Source organism: Sminthopsis crassicaudata, chromosome 1 (assembly GCF_048593235.1).
Source record: "Sminthopsis crassicaudata isolate SCR6 chromosome 1, ASM4859323v1, whole genome shotgun sequence".
In the NCBI taxonomy this organism is placed as follows: Eukaryota; Metazoa; Chordata; class Mammalia; order Dasyuromorphia; family Dasyuridae; genus Sminthopsis; species Sminthopsis crassicaudata.
The window spans coordinates 255581177-255598734 of NC_133617.1; the positions used below are offsets into that span (position 1 = coordinate 255581177).

Below are 17558 nucleotides of genomic sequence, written 5' to 3' on the forward strand. Positions count from 1 at the left end.
AGAGATGGAGAAAGAACTGACAGTTGCAAACCCTAAAGCATAATTGTTTGTTGTCATTGTTTGGTTGTGGGGTTTTTTTTGGTTTTAAATGGATGGGCAGATGCTTATTTCTAAATGACCATATATCTATGTCTGGACAGAACTTTAAAAGTCATTTACAACAATCCACTCACTTTGCTGATATATAAACTGTGTCATAGGGTGATTAAATGACTTGACCAAAGTCATTTAGATAACAAGTTGTCAGGAACAAGGTTTGAACCCATGTCTTTCCACTGCCTCACTCTCACTAGGGAACATGGAACTACTTAATCTGTTTGGAGGGAGGGTATTCCTTTTTAAGGGGCAGCTAGAGAGCACTCAGCTAGAAGCAGGAAGATATTATAGATACTTACTAGTTGTGTGACCCTGGGCAAGTCACTTATCCCCATTTACTTCTATTTTCTTCAGCTATAAAATGAAGTAGAAAACAAAATAACAAAACCTCTCTAATACCCTTGCCAAGAAAACCACAGATGCAGTCACACACACACATACACAAACTTTTACATAACTAAAACAACAAATTCCTTCTCAAAAGGACAAGTTTTGTAATAAATCTTTCAGGCTACATTTGTTTGGCTCTAATTCAGCTATGTTTGTGCATTAAAGAAAAAAGTCATTCTTGTTTCTTTTTTGTGAAAGAAAAAAATCACTGATATGAAAAGGAAATTCAAGTATATTGATCATAAATTATAAAAAAAATCATGGCAGGAAAAGACAGCAATAAACCTTAAAATATTGAATGACTAAAACCAGGGATTTTATTGTTGTTTTCAGTCATTTCAGTCATGTCCAACTCTATGACTATACTGGAGTAATTTGCCATGTCCTTCTCTAGCTTATTTTATAGATGAGGAATTATGGCAAATAAGTTTAAGTGACTTGTTCAGTGTCACTGTGTCTGAGTTTAGATTTGAATTTACTGAGGTGAGGTTTTTTGACTAGCTGCCCCCAAATTTAGAGAACTTAATGTCAATTTCATGTCCAGTTCTACAAATCTCACCTCCCCTTCCCATTGATTTCTCTACAGACATCAATGAAAATTATCTGGAAATTTATCAAAATTCCCCACTATCTGAATATATAATTTGAATGTAGAGAACACTAAACTTTATTGCACCAATAGAATCTTAATTTTAAATGTCATGATGTTATATAGTAATGAATATTATACTATGTTTACAGGCAGCTAGGTGGTACAGAGGAATAAAACTGGGTTATGGGATTAGGCACACATGAATTCAATTATGATATCAGACACAAATTAATGTGTGAAATGGACAGTATAAAAACACTGATCTTCCAGATTGTTGTCTGAATTACATGAGATAATAATTATAAAGCATAATATAGTACCAAGTATATACTGTGTGTTATATACTAGCTATTCCTTATTACTCCTACTTTATTTGAAGTTATTTTCATATAAATATCAGTAAGGACACAGTGATTTTATTAGAGTCATGCCATATCATCTGCATATGGAAATTCTCAGAAAATCTCCCCACAGATGCTTATTTACAGCTTCCTTGAATCTCTAGTCTTGTTGAGTTGCCTGATGCATTAAAAGTCACACACCTAAGTGCATTAAAAAATGGATCTTAAATCCAGGTTTTTCTGACTTTAATTGCTACATCATCATGATGCTTATGCTATACTTGCAGAAGCAAATGTAATTCTTAAAATAATGCCAGTGTTGTCAACTAATGTCTATCTATGCTCCATATGTTTTCAAAAATGAATCTTCTTCCATAAGCATTAAATTAAACCAAAGAAATTTTAACTACAATGGTACTCATACAAGATATTTATCCATAAAAATCTGTGTAAGCAGAAGGAAATTATTGTTTTTACAGCTAACTCTCCATTCATATAAATACTGGATAAAGGTGACTGAGGGATTTTAATAATAGTAAACATAACCCTAGATTGCTCTTCAGAGCACAATGGATTCCCCTCTTGATCTTGTTCTGTTTTTCCTAAACCAAAAAAAGCTGAAAATTCATAGGTGAAGTTTTATTTTAATTATGTAATGATGGTTTAATAACCAGTTCTAAAACCATAATATTTAGTTAGTAACTAATGGTTGGGCAAAATTTACTAACTAGTAATATCATATTTCTATCTATGGCTCTACCTTAAAGAGAAAACATAGCCTGCAAACTATAGGGTAGTTCACTTTATTGGAAAATACGACTATAATTTTGTGTTAAATTACTGAAATTGTTATAAAATTCAACAGTTTTTAAGAATAATTCATTTTTCAAAAACATAAAGAGGAAGCCTTAAAGATTTCAAAGTATCATTGAAAAGAACAAAAATATAAAGGGGAATGAAAAACATAAAGGTAAAATTACATTTTCTATAACACTTTGATTACGTAGTTGTAATGTTTGGACTAGTTTTCTGGAGATCCTCCCGAAAGGCCTTAGTTCCAGCAGGATAGACACCAAAAGAATGGTCAGGAATAGAGTCTAAAGTCTTTATTGTCTCCTTCACAGTCTGTCTCCTTTACAATCTGTGTCTGTCACAGTCTGATCCAGTCTTGATTTTAGTGGAGGAATGCAGGAGGCAGGAGAGCCACCAGGAGGATGGTCAAAGATAGAATATCTCATTTTCAATCTTTGTTAATACTTATATAACTTTTTGTAATTACATCATTACAGCATACTTATTTTTTGTGAACTAGAGAACCATTACATCACTATACAATGTACTAAGTATATATGTGAACTAGAGAATCATCATCTCATCAATTCCACTGAGTTAACACCTTGTTTTAAGTATACTTCTCCAAAGTTCCCGCCCTCTACAGATAGTTCTACCAAATATATTTCTTTTTGAGAAAGAATCATTTAAAGAGTTTGAATGTTCTCAGGAAGATAGCCAACCTTGTTAAAGTTTAATGTCCCTCTAAACTAAATAAATAGGTAATGGAAGATATTGATTTCAGAAAATAGTTTCATAAATTATTAACTAAGTAAATTAATTATTACATTTACTTCACATCCAATAATTTGGTGTTTTTGAAATTAAATTCAAACTTTTTTTTCCCTTTTGTAATACCTATTTCTAGAGTACACATGAGTCTTTGAAAATTATGAGCCAAAAAATACTTCACAGTGCGGGAGTATTGCAAACCCAATAAACATTACCTTGAGTATATCATAGCAGACAGCAGTGATATAATGTGAGGAAATTAAAATACAAGCAAACTATATGATATATCTACTTTGTTTAAGTAGGTGCTTAAAAAGGTGGTAAAATAATTTATTTTCTGGATTCTTAATGCATCTAGTCACTTGAAAAAATCATGGACAAGAGACCAAATTTAAGTAAAAAAAAATTTGGGATAATTCATTTGGCATATACAAAATAATTTACCCCAAAATAAAGAAAAGTTGATTAAGAAATAGTGAGAAACATGATACAATGGCTTATATATGATTTATAAGAGTTATAAATTAATTTAAAATTATTTATATCTTGTTACTCATGTGGTTTATATATAATTATGGATATATAAGAATTTTATAGTCAAAAAGTTGATCTAAATGAATGTTATTTGAATCAGATATTAATACATAGTATATCAATAATTTTGTCCAGATGTATTTGTTTTACAAAAGTCATATTATTGCAAAATATGCTTTCTTTTCAGCTACATAATGCCTTTTAAGTTAGAATTTCTTAACCTTATGTCATGGATCTCTATAGAAGTCTAGTAATTTCTATGAGCCCTTTCCCAAAATGATATTTTTAAATCCATAAAATAAAATACACAGGATTACAAAGAAAACTAATTTTTTGGGGGGAGTATTTATCAGGTTTTTTTTTTTTTAAGCTAATCAACTCCAGGTTAAGAATCCCTACTCTCAAAAAAAAAAAAAGAAGTGATAAATGTACATATCAACATTGATTCATTATTTCTATATTTCCATAAATTGATTAATTAAATTCTGAAGTTTATTTGTTTTGAAATATTTCACTATGTTTATCACTGTCTTTGAAGTCAAGAAAATTATGTAACAATTATTGATTGTTTCCCAGAGTCTCCTTTGGCTAAACATAGATTTGCCTAGTGATAAACTCAAAAAACATATAAATATATATTTTATATATTTCCTACTGAGGTAGATTTTTATATGTTTTTGTAAGAGTCACAGATATACCTGAAGAATAGAATATCTCTGGTTTATGAAAGAAAAATTGAAAACTATATACCCAGGAAATCAGAACTAGAACTCATGCAAAAACAAAATGAACTTTGTATGTGTGCAATCTCACATTCCAATGGCATCACTGTGAGCCCAAGTTATAAACTATGAATTGAACACAGAGAGGAGGATCGTGGCAGAATGCCTAATGAAGCATTCTGTACCTACCATATGCTTTGTATTTTTTTTTAATTTGTTTGTTTTGGGAAATGAAATAATATCTAATATCCATGGATCTTCACTACCAAAGCTTTTTTAGGATGAAAGCCAAAAGGGATGTTTACTGAAAACTGAGAAATGTGTACAACTTTTATAGCATTTTGAACACTGAATGGCAGAAGTTTTCTGCTGCTTTATAATTGCTTGGAACTTAAACATGGTTTGTTATGCAATTCAATATGCTATGGCAAATGCACATAGTGGAACAGAGAGGCATGAAAGGCTTGGATGGTTTCCATTCATTTCAGTGCCTTTCACACTTCTGTTGTGCCTAGCTTATGTCCAAACAATACAAAAGCACAATGTGAAATGGAATCATTAAAGCTGTGGGGAGTATCTTGTAATTCTACAGCATTTTCATAAGCAATTTAGAAGAGGATCATTTCATTTTCTTAAACAAAAACATGATCAATGAAAGCCCATAAGGGCTACTTAGACACTGTTCATTTCATTCTAAAGAAACTTTGGTCATTACTGAAAATCACAAACTTAACACAAGAGATAGAAGACATTATTATCCATGAAGAGACCTAAAAGATCATTGTCTAACTTCTTCTCTTTACAGTTGGGGAAGTTGAGGCCTGGAAAGATTAAGAGATTTATCCAAGGTCAAGAAGTAAATAATAAAACAAAACAAAACAAAATAAAACTATATTTTTATCTGTAAAAAGAAAAGGTTAGAGGAAATGATCTCCAAAGTCACTTTCCAGACTTAAATCCTACATTTCTGTGATTCTGTTCTGTTAGTTTAATATAATTAGATCTTTCTTCATAACCATTATTTCAATGACCTCCCCAGGTAAGTATTTGATGACACTACAAACCAATAAGTGGTTCTAAAAGCAGACAGATACAATGACATAGCTTTTTCTATGTAAATTTGCCTGGTTAATTCTGCATTGTTTGTTATTTAAATTTTCTTGAGACCTCTGCCATGAACATAATTAACATTTTTCTGGCAAATATTTCTTTTTCCTTCAAGAACAGTTTCTATTATCTTGAATTTGTGTACTGCCTAAATAGATTTTTATTGTTCCATTTTCAAACTTAAGTATAACTCTACAGCAATCTGATGTGAATTCAGAATGTGTGCCTCACATTGTTAAGAAGAAAATATTTCAAACATGTCTTGCAAAGAGATGAATGTTTAAATAAATAAGATTATTTTCTGATCTGATCTCTTATGAATATTGACAGACAGAACGCATTTCAAGTAATTGCTGTGGATGGGGTTTGCAGTGGAATAATTCAATGTCTCTCCACTGAAGATTGCATTGATTGGCTACAAGCAATAGCAACAAATATTTCAAACCTCACAAAGCACAATGTAAGTATGAACGTAAATGATTGGGAGGATTCCCAATCATATTGAATTAAAACTATTGTAAAATTCTCTTGAGTTTTAGCCTAGACTTAATCACACATAAGCATTGCTTGGAGCTCCCACAAAATAGCCAATTCCAGTCTATCTTTGCAGCTATTTTGGATAGCTGAAAGGGTGAATAACTGAAAGGGTTATCATTTTACTCTAAGCTATGTTACAGGACCTTACTTATCAGGACCAGAACAAAGTACTTTCTCCACAAAATACCAGTTCATGGCCAGCAGGAATTCATGATTAATGTTAGTTATGCTCAATATATATACTCTTATGCTTACTATGCTTATTAAATACAATTAAATATATGCTTTCTTGACTCAAGTAGAGGCATATCCTGTAGATATGTCAGGTTAAATACTAGAACAATGCAATAAAGTGAATATTACAATAAACCATGGGACACTTTTTTAGTTTTCTAGATTATATAAAGTTATTTTTTATACCACACTGTAGTCTATTAAATGAGTAATACTAGTATGTCTATAAAACAATGTAAATACTTTAATTGAAAATACATAATGGCTAAAAATGCTATCCATCATATAAGACTACAACAAGTAGTTACCTTTTAGCTAGTGGAGGGTCTTGCCTTGATGTTGATGGCTGTTAGTTGATCAGGGTGGTGTTAGAGAAGGTTGAAGTATCAGTAGCAATTTCTTAAAATAAGACAACAATGAAATTTGCCACATTGACTAACTCTTCATGAAAGATTTCTCTTTAGTATGTGATGCTATTTGATATCATTTTACCCACAATAGTTTTTTTTTTTTTTTCAAAATTGGAGTCAATGTTCTCGAACCTTATCATTACTTTATCAACTAAATTTATACAATATTCTTAAATATCATAGTGGCCTGAGGAGAAAGATGGTGGAATAACTGATTTGTAGAACAGTCAGAACATATGTAATATTTGTCAATTAAATTCATCTTTTTATATAAGTGTGATTGGTGGTATCCCAAAAACAATTACAATAGAAATATCAAAGATAATTAATCATAAGTGACCATAATTAATATAATAATAATGAAAATATTAAAAAGCAGAAACATTACTTTAGCTACCTACATTCATACAGACAAAGAAATATTTTTTTCTCCAGTAGCCACATGTGGCCATAAAAGTTAAACTACAAGTGTCATAGAACTAATGTTTTTGAATTGTGGTGCTGAGAAGACTTTTGAGAGTCACTTGGACAGCAAAGAGATCAGACCAGTCAATAATTAAAGAAATTAATTCATACTTATTATTGGAAGAATAGATGGAACATTTAAATGTTTTGGACACAAAATAGAAAGAAAGGATTCATTGAAAAATATTCTGATTTCAGGAAGGATAAAAGACCAAAAAAAAGGGACCAGCAGAGGATGAAATGGATAGATAATATCATAGAAACAAGAAATATGAACTTGAACATATTTTAATGGATAGTGGAGGATAGAAGGGTTTATAGTACTATAGTCCATGGAGGCATGAAGAATCAAACATGAAAGCTTGAACATCAACAAAATCATGAAAAAGTTTGAAATGTTGTAAGAATTACCCAAATGTGACAAAGAGATAAGACGTGAGCACATGCTATTAGGAAAATAGTATCAATAGAATTAAATAATACAAGGTTACCACAAACCTCTAATTAAAAAAAAAAAAAACAACAATATTTGCAAAGTTAATAAAGTGAATTACAATAAAATGAAGTACGCTTATATTAAAGAATTTCAGGGTGATGTTAGCAGATTTATTAGTTTTATATTCTATAGGATAGAGTTTGGAAATGTTTGAAAAGCTAGGGAGAAAAGAAATGGAAGGGGAAGCATTCATAGGCAAAATTCTAAAGAGATACTGATCGTCTAGGTTGGTACTATTATTAAACAAACAAACATACATACATGGCAGAGGTACAACACCAAAGGTATAGACCAAGTATAAAAAAATCCCCTCAAGTTATTCTATTTTTTTCATTATCTTATTTCACTCTGTCTTTCATTTGTTTCCTTCCACCACCCTTTCTACCACCCAAGTTTGCATAACTATTCTGTATTCAACCATCTGCATAGAACAATAAATTACCTATTGAAAATCATGTATATTGAAATAAGAGAGCAAGAAGGATTCTGGGATGATGGTGGTCATTACATTTCAAGCTCTCTAGATTCCCCACAAAAAAAGACTATTTTGTGCCTCAGGGTGAACATAGACTGGTGAAAAACCAAGAAGAGTTGGAGCAGAATAGGGATCCCCCTGATGCAATCTAGGAAGATCCAAAGAAAGACTTGAGGTCATCAATTAACCAGTGTGAAGTGCAAACCCCTTCAGGCTAGTTTTGTAGAATCACCAAGTAAGGAGCCCTGGCATGAGTTGGGTTTGCCTGGAGCCACAGAAGGAACAACAGAAATGTTCACCTCCCAGACTTTGGTTGGAGTTTCAGGTCTGAGTCCAAGAAGACTGAAGGAACCTCATCTGCTTAGGAATGCCAGTCCCAGCTGTATCGCAAAGATCCAGCCCTGGATGAGAAGGAACTTACACCCATGAGTGCAGAGGCAGATAGGGAAGCTGCTGGCTATTGGTACCTGCAGGAAGAGAAAACTTTTGGTTGGAGTTTCCAGATCAGAGGGTAGAGCTGAAGTGAAGCTAGAGAAACCATTGCTCTATACCATGATTAAAGCTTACTTCTCATTTAAAAATGAACCAGTAAAGAAGAAATAACTCAAGAATAGAAATTTACTATGGGAATAGAGAAGACTAAGGTTCATGTTCAAAGGAGAACACTGAAGAAAAAGATCTTCTTATACCTCAATGAGTAATGCTAAATGGCTCCCTGCCCAGCAAGAATTTATAGAAGAACTCATAAAAGACTTTAAAAATCAAATGAGAGAGACTGAGAAAAACTAACTAAATAGAGGCCATCCAAGAAAAACAAAAGTTAATCAGAAAAGAAGATACACAATCTTAATGATGAAAATAATTCTTTGAAAACTAGAATTGGAAAAGGGAAAGCCAGTAAAGTTATGAGAATTCAAGAAATAGCAAAACAAAATATAAAGAATGAAAAAATGGAACAGAATGTGAAATATAAAGAAAAACAAGAAATCTGGGAAACAGATCAAGAAGAGAAAATATAACTGTACGAAAACTGTGACCAAAATAAAAAGAATCTTGACACAATAAGGCAAGAAATAATCAAAGAAAATTACACTGAAGTGATAGAACATGAAAGTAGAAAAAAAAAATCAAATTAACCAGTGTGAAGTGCAAACCCCTCCAGATTAGTTTTGCAGAATCACTAAGTAAGGAGCTCTGGGGTGAGTTGGGTTTACCTGGAGCCTCAGCAGGAACCACAGAAATATTCACCTCCAGGGGGGCAGAGCCAAGATGGGGGAGAAGATACACGAGAATTTGTAAGCTTCCTTCTTCCCTCATTACCAATTAGTTAAATCAGGCTCAAAAATAACGCTGGACTGATATAAAGCACAAGGATTAAAAGCACTACTTACCAGCTGAAGAGAATCTGGAGTCTCTACAGAAAAGGTCAGCTTCAAGGGGAGGAAGAAAAGAGGCCAGGACAGACTGTTAGGTGCTAGCACACTGTGCCCAACAGGCTGGGGAGAACTCTGGGATCAGAGAAGCCACTGAGATAGAATAATCAGACACAGGCTGTTAACTCTTCTCTGCTTATAAAACAGCAATTCAGAAGAGAAATCAAGCCACTTTAAAATATAAAGCTAGATCCTAGAACCACCCCAATCCAAAAGTGACCTAACAGATCTTGGCACTGCTGTGAAGCCATTTTCTGCCATACAGGACTTCACCTTGAAATAGTTAAGAGCCTGAACATCAGGGACACAGCCCGAGGCAACATCTAATCCACATAGGGCCAGGCTTAGCCTAAGGCCACGGAACTCTAGCAACAGAGGAATTCCCAGAGAAGTGGAACCTTTGAAGTAGGGACGGAGGTTTCTGGGCAGACACTTCCAGTTTGAGCATAGGGGCTTTTCAAGTCAGCTGCTGATATCCACACCTCACAGGACACATTGGCTGGGCTTTGTGTCGCTTGTACTGTTCAGTCTTAAACCTCAGGGCAGTTGCTAGGACACAGAGCAGGGTCCTTCACTGGGCAACCCTCACAGTGCAGACATATCACCTCTGAGGCATTTCTGGGGAGGGGGAGGGGAACTCTATCCCAGAGTTCTCTCAGCTCAGTCACAGAATTGCTGCATCCATCTAGTCTGGGAGGAAGCTGGTAAATAAATAAATAATCTTTTTACCCAAAGGGCAGACCCCAAAAGATTTTTAACAATGAGTAAAAAGCTGAAGAGAACAATTGATTCCTTCTACACTGGAAAAGAGCGGGTATCCAACCCCAAGGAAGTTAACAGCAGAGAATCAGCAGATAACACTCTAAAGGGGAACAATACCTGCTTCCCATCACATAACTCTCTCCTAGAAGAGACTATTAAAAAGTTAAGAGAGTTTGAAGAAAAATGGGAAAAGGAAAGAGAAGCTATGATAGAGAATAACAATGTCCTGAAATTTGAGTTGGAAAAAATAAAAAAATCACAAGAGGTGCAGGGAAACAAAATTTGTGAATTAGAAAAGGTTAAAAAATCACAGTAAGGTAGCATTTCTGAATTGGAAAAGATAAAAAAGTCTCAAGAAAGTAGGATTTCTGAATGGGATAAAGAAAATTACTATCTAAAAAATTAGGGAAATCGAAAAAATTCAATAGAGCAAAATAATTCATTTAAAAACTCAATTGGGCATATACAAAAAGAACTAAAAATGTGAATGAAGAAAACAACTCATTAAAAATCAGGACGGAACAAACAAAAATGAATGATTTATTGAGAACCCAAGAATCAGTCAAACAAAACAAAACAAAACAAAAACAAAAACAAAAAAAAAATGGAAAGCCAGAGAATAACGTCAAATACTTAATGGGAAAATTTATAGACCTGGAAAATAGATCTAGGAGAGAAAATCTGAGGATCATTGGACTTCCCAAAAACTATGATCAAAAAAAGAGCCTAGATTCTATTTTACAGGAAATCATCAAGGAGATCTTTCCAGAGATAATAGAAACAGAAGGGAAAATAGGTGTTGAAAGAATTCACTGAACAACTTCTGAAAAACACCCTAAAAGAAGAACTTCATGGAACATTGTGGCTAAGCTGCAGAACTACCAAACAAAGGAAAAAAATATTGCAAGCAGCTAAGGAAAAAAAAAATCAATTCAAATATCAAGGGCCATAAAAAGGATCAATCAAGATTTGGCTGCCTCCACATTAAAAGATCAAAGGGCCTGGAACCTGATATTCTGAAAGGCAAAAGATCAAGGATTGCAACCAAGAGTAAACTACCCAGCTAAGTTTAGCATTTTCTTCCATGGAAGAAGATGGTCATTTAATAAAACAGAGGAATTCCATTTTTTTCTAAGAAAAAAAACAGACTTAAACAAAAAAATTGATTTACATCCACAAGACTGAGGAGAAGCAGAAAAAGGTAAAAAGAACTCTTGAGAACTGTATCTCTGTTGTGGATATACAGAAAGTCTGCATGGATAATTTGATTTTACTGATATTAAAAAAAAAGAAAAGAAAGGGAAGTAGTAAAGGGAAGGGGGTGGTATCAGAAAAAGGGGAAGGAGTGATAAAAAGAGGGAAACTACATTCCAGGAAGAGGCATAGAAAATCTACCACATCTGAGGGAATTTAGAGAGGGGGAGAAACATTGGGTGAATCTTACTCTCATCAGAGTAGGCTCAAAGAGTAAATAATTGACATATTTGTTTTTCAGAAAATTCTCTCTCACTTCATTAAAAGGGGGGAGAGGAAAAGGGAAAAGGGAATAAGAGAAGGGCACAAGAAAAGGGAAGGGACTTGGAAGGAGGGGAGATGGATACTAAAAAGGGAGGGCTGCGCATCACAAGTCGGATCTATAAATTAAATATTGGGGAAGCAGTCTGGGGGGTCAAGGGAAAAAAGCATAATCTGGGAACAATATCATGGCAGGAAATACAGAATTAGTAATGTTAACTGTAAATGGGAATGGGATGAACTCTCCCATCAAACGGAGACAGATAGCAGACTGGATCAAAAGTCAGAACCCTACAATATGTTGTTTACAGGAAACACACTTAAAGCAGGGAGATACATACAAAGTAAAGGTAAAAGGTTGGAGCAGAATCAATTATGCATCAGGTAAAGCCAAAAAAAGCAGGGTTAGCCATTCTTATCTCAGATCAAGCAAAAGCAGAAATAGATCTAATTAAAAGAGATAAGGAAGGAAACTTTACCCTGCTAAAAGGTAGGATAAACAATGAAGCCATATAAATACTAAACATATATGCACCAAGTGGTATAGCATCTAACTTTCTAAAGGAAAAGTTAAGAGAGTTGCAAGAAGAAATAAACTATAATAGTGGGAGATCGCAATCTTATACTCTCAGATTTAGACAAATCAAACCACAAAACAAATAAGAAAGAAATTTAAAAAGTAAATAGAACATTAGAAAAATTAGGTATGATAGACCTTTGGAGAAAATTGAATGGCGATAGAAAGGAATATACTTTCTTTTCAGCAGTTCATGGAACCTATACAAAAATTGACCATATATTAGGACATAAGGATCTCAAAATTAAATGCAGGAAGGCAGAAATAATAAAGGCCTTCTTCTCAGATCACAATGCAATAAATACTACATTCAATAAGAAGTTAGGGGTAAATAGACCAAAAAGTAATTGGAAACTGAATAATCTCATCTTAAAGAATGACTGAGTGAAACAGCAAATTATAGAAACAATTAATAATTTCACCCAAGATAATGACAATGATGAGACATCATACCAAAATCTGTGGGATGCAACTAAAGTGGTAATAATGGGAAATTTTATATCTTTAGAGGCTTATTTGAACAAAATAGACAAAGAGAAGATTAATGAATTGGGCCTGCAACTTAAAAAGCTAGAAAAAGACCACATTAAAAACCCCCAGCCAAAAATAAAACTTGAAATACTAAAATTAAAAGGAGAAATCAATAATACTGAAAGTAAAAAACAACAACAAAAAAAAACTATTGAATTAATAAATAAAACCAAGAATCGGTTTTATGAAAAAGCCAATAAAATAGAAAAATCTTTGATAAATCTGATCAGAAAAAGGAAAGCAGAAAATCAAATTGTTAATCTTATAAATGAAAAGGGGGATCTTTCCACCAATGAAGAGAAAATTAGAGAAATAATAAAGAATTATTTTGCCTAACTTTATGCCAATAAATTTGATAACTTAAGTGAAATGGATGACTTCCTCCAAAAATATAGGCTTCCTAGATTAACAGAGGAGATAAATTGCTTAAATAGTCCCATTTCAGAAAAAGAAATAGAACAAGCTATTAATCAACTCCCCAGGAAAAAAATCCCCAGGACCAGATGGATTTACATGTGAATTCTACCAAACATTTAAAGAACAACTAGCCCCAGTGTTATATAAACTATTTGAAAAAAAAGGGGATGAAGGAGTCCTGCCAAACTCCTTTCATGACACAGACATGGTACTGATACCTAAACCAGGTAGATCGAAAACTGAGAAAGAAAACTATAGACCAATTTCCTTAATGAATATTGATACTAAAATCTTAAATAAGATATTAGCAAAAAGACTTCATAATACACGATGATCAAACAGGATTTATACCAGGAACGCAGGGCTGGTTTAACATTAGAAAAACTATTAGTATAATTGACCATATTAATAATCAAATTAATAAAATCTATATGATCATCTCAATAGATGCAGAAAAAGCATTTGATAAAATCCAACATCCATTTCTACTAAAAACGCTTGAGAGTATAGGAATAAATGGACTATTCCTTAGAATAATCAGGAGCATATATTTAAGATCATCAGTAAGCATAATATGTAATGGAGATAAACTGGAACCTTTCCTAGTAAGATCAGGAGTGAAACAAGGTTGCCCACTATCACCATTACTATTCATTATTGTATTAGAAATGTTAGCCTCGGCAATAAGAGTCGAGAAAGAGATTAAAAAAAAAAATAAGAATAGGTAATGAGGAAATCAAACTGTCACTCTTTGCAGATGGTATGATGGTATACTTAGAAAACCCCAGATATTCTAATAAAAAGTTATTAGAAATAATTCACAACTTTAACAAAATTGCTGGATACAAAATAAATCCACATAAATCCTCAGCATTTTTATACATCACCAACAAAATGCAATAGCAAGAGACACAAAGAGAAATTCCATTCCAAACAAATGTTGAGAGTATAAAATATTTGGGAATCCATCTACCAAAGAAAAGTCAGGAATTATATGAGCAACATTACGAAACACTTGCCACAAAAATAAAGTCAGATTTAAATAATTGGAAAAACATCTAGTGCTCTTGGATAGACCGAGTGAATATAATAAAGATGACAATACTCCCCAAACTAATCTATTTATTTAGTGCTATACCAATCAGACACCCAAGAAACTGTTTTATTGACCTAGAAAAAAATTACAACAAAGTTTATATGGAAAAATAAAAGGTTGAGAATTTCAAGGGAATTAATGAAAAAAAAAGTTAGATGAAGGTGGTCTAGTTATACCTGATTTAAAGCTATATTATATAGCAGCAGTCACCAAAACCATTTAGTATTGGTTAAGAAATAGACTGGCCAATCAGTGGAACAGATTAGGTACAAAGGACAAAAAATGGTACAACTATAGCAATCTAGTGTTTGATAAACCCAAAGATACCAACATTAGGGATAAAAATGCATTATTTGAAAAAAATGTTGGGAAAACTGGAAATTAGTATACCAGAAATTAGATATGGATCCACACTTAACACCATATACCAAGATAAGATCAAAATGGGTCCATGATTTAGGTATAAAGAATGAGATCATAAATAGATTAGAGGAACAGAGGATAGTCTACCTTTCAGACCTGTGGAGGAGGAAGGAATTTATGACTAGAGAAGAACTAGAGATCATTATTGATCACAAAACAGAAGATTCTGATTACATAAAAAGTTTCTGTGCAAACAATACTAATTCAAACAAGATTAGAATGGAACTAACAAATTGGGAAAATATTTTTACAGTTAAAGATTCTGATAAAGGTCTCATTTCCAAAATAGAGAATTGATCCTAATTTATAAGAAATCAAACCATTCTCCAATTGATAAATGGTCAAAGGATATGAACAGACAATTCTCCGATAATGAAATGGAAACTATATCCATTCATATGAAAGAGTGTTCCAAATCACTAGTGATCAGAGAAATGCAAATTAAGACAACTCTGAAATATCACTACACACCTGTCAGATTGGCTAAGATAACAGGAACAAATAATGATGAATGTTGGAGGAGATGTGGGAAAACTGGGACACTAATACATTGCTGGTGGAGTTGTGAAAGAATCTGGCCATTCTGGAGAGCAATTTGGAACTATGCCCGAAAGTTTTCAAACTGTGCTTTGATCCAGCAGTGCTACTACTGGGCTTATATCCCAAAGAAATACTAAAGAGGGGAAAGGGACCTGTGTGTGCCAAAATGTTTGTAGCAGCTCTTTTCATAGTGGCTAGAAACTGGAAGATGAATGGATGTCCATCAATTGGAGAATGTTTTGGTAAATTATGGTATATGAAGGCTATGGAATATTATTGCTCTGTTAGAAATGACCAGCAGGATGAATTCAGAAAGGCTTGGAGAGACTTGCATGAACTGATGCTGAGTGAAATGAGCAGAACCAGAAGATCACTATACACTTCAACAACAATAGTGTATGAAGATGTATTCTGATGGAATTGGATATCTACAACATAAAGAAGATATAACTCACTTCCAGTTGATCAATGATGGACAGAAACAACTACACCCGGAGAAGGAACACTGGGAATTAAATGTAAAATATTAACTCTACTGTCTATCTACTCAGGTTACTTATATCTTCGGAATCCAATACTTAATGTGCAACAAGAAAATTGGATTTACACACATATATTATATCTAAGTTATACTGTAACACATGTAAAATGTATGAGATTGCCTGTCATCTAGGGGAGGGAGTAGAGGGGGGGGAAATCTGGAAAAAATGAATACAAGGGATAATGTTATAAAAACAAAATTACTCATGCATATATACTGTCAAAAATGTATAATTATAAAATCAATAAAAAATAGAAAAGAAATGTTCACCTCCTAGACTTTGTGTGGTGTTGCAGGTATGAGTCCAGGAAGACTAAAGAAACCTCAGATCAAAGAGATCTTTTGTGAATAACACATAAGAACACTATTGCCAAATTTTACAATCTTCTTGTCAAAAAGAATATTTTGCAAGAAACAAACAAACAAAAAAAACAATTCAAATATGATGGAGGTACTATTAGTATTGTACAGGACTTATCAGTAGCCATAATAAAATATTGCAGGTCCTGCAATCATATATACCTGCGATCAAAAGAAGTAGACCTGTGGCAAAAAAAAAAAAATTATATATATATACATATATATCATATGCACAAGTTATTCATAATGATGAATTAAAAATGGACATTTAATGAATTTGCAGATCAAGGACTGTAGCCAAACCCAAATTTAATAGAAAAGTTCATTTATAAAAGCTAATATCAAAGAATAATTTCAAAGAACTTAACATGGACAAATTGTTTATGATTTTTTTTACATGGAAGTGTATACATTATTGTTCAAGACTGAAATTAGTAATTGGGTAGCTCATAACAAAGACTGGGTAAGAGTTAGGTATGATCTGACTAAAAAGCAAAACTGTGTAGGAAAATGAGGTACAGAAGAATAGATAGATATTAGAGAGAGGGAGGTTTTCTGAAAACCTGCTCAAATTGGCAATGGATTAAGTAGGAAACACTATATAAATCCCATGAAAGATCTAATACCCTCCAAAATCTACTTGTATAAGCCAGTATAACAATTTGTAAAAACTAAAGCATCACATGTAAAAGAAAATATGGAAAATGCAGATATTTGCTCCATTTCTACATTTCCATGAAGCACAAACCACACTTTCCTGCTGGATTTTCACTCTAGTAATGGCTGGCTTTCTCCAGTGCTGAAAACCTCTCTGAGTATCTGACAAAAAATAGAAGGCAGATGCAGTTCTTAATTATTTGAACTACAATGGAGCCCATTTTCCTATTTTGATAATATAGGAATGTATGTGTGTGTGTGTGTGTGTGTGTGTGTGTGTGTGTGTGTAGTTACACTTCTATGATTATCTCTAATTACATGTCCTTTTGATTTTGTTATTCACTAATATTTCAAGGCATTATTGATTACAAACCATTCTGAGCTCTAAAAGACTGTATAATCTAAAAGACTATTATTAGTTGTAATAATACAAAAGTCATATTGACTTTATGAAGAAGTCATGAAGTTGTAGCTTCATAAAGATAAACCAAACAAATTAAAACATACAAGAAAATAGTGAAGTGCTAGGGAAGATGATTTCAAAATTATTTCCTTTTTAATTTCCCCAAATTTGCACCAAATGATCTAAAGAGAGAAAAAGATCATCATTATTCCTTCCCAAAAGGTTCTGCAACTTTTTTTTTTCTCATGGAATTCAACTGAATTTTACAAATATTAACCAAAAACCTATCTTTTGTAAGGATATGGACAGCATACAAAAAATGGCTAAATCATTTTCTTCTA

General features: G+C 32.9%; 1 protein-coding gene across 1 annotated transcript in view; it reads left to right on the forward strand.

Moving 5' to 3' along the window:
* Positions 1-17558, forward strand: part of SNTG1 (syntrophin gamma 1) — an 813750-nt gene that overhangs the window by 459938 nt on the left and 336254 nt on the right. Inside the window, 1 exon segment of the mRNA XM_074278136.1 lies at positions 5676-5805. Within this exon segment, the coding sequence (XP_074134237.1) occupies positions 5676-5805 (130 nt within the window).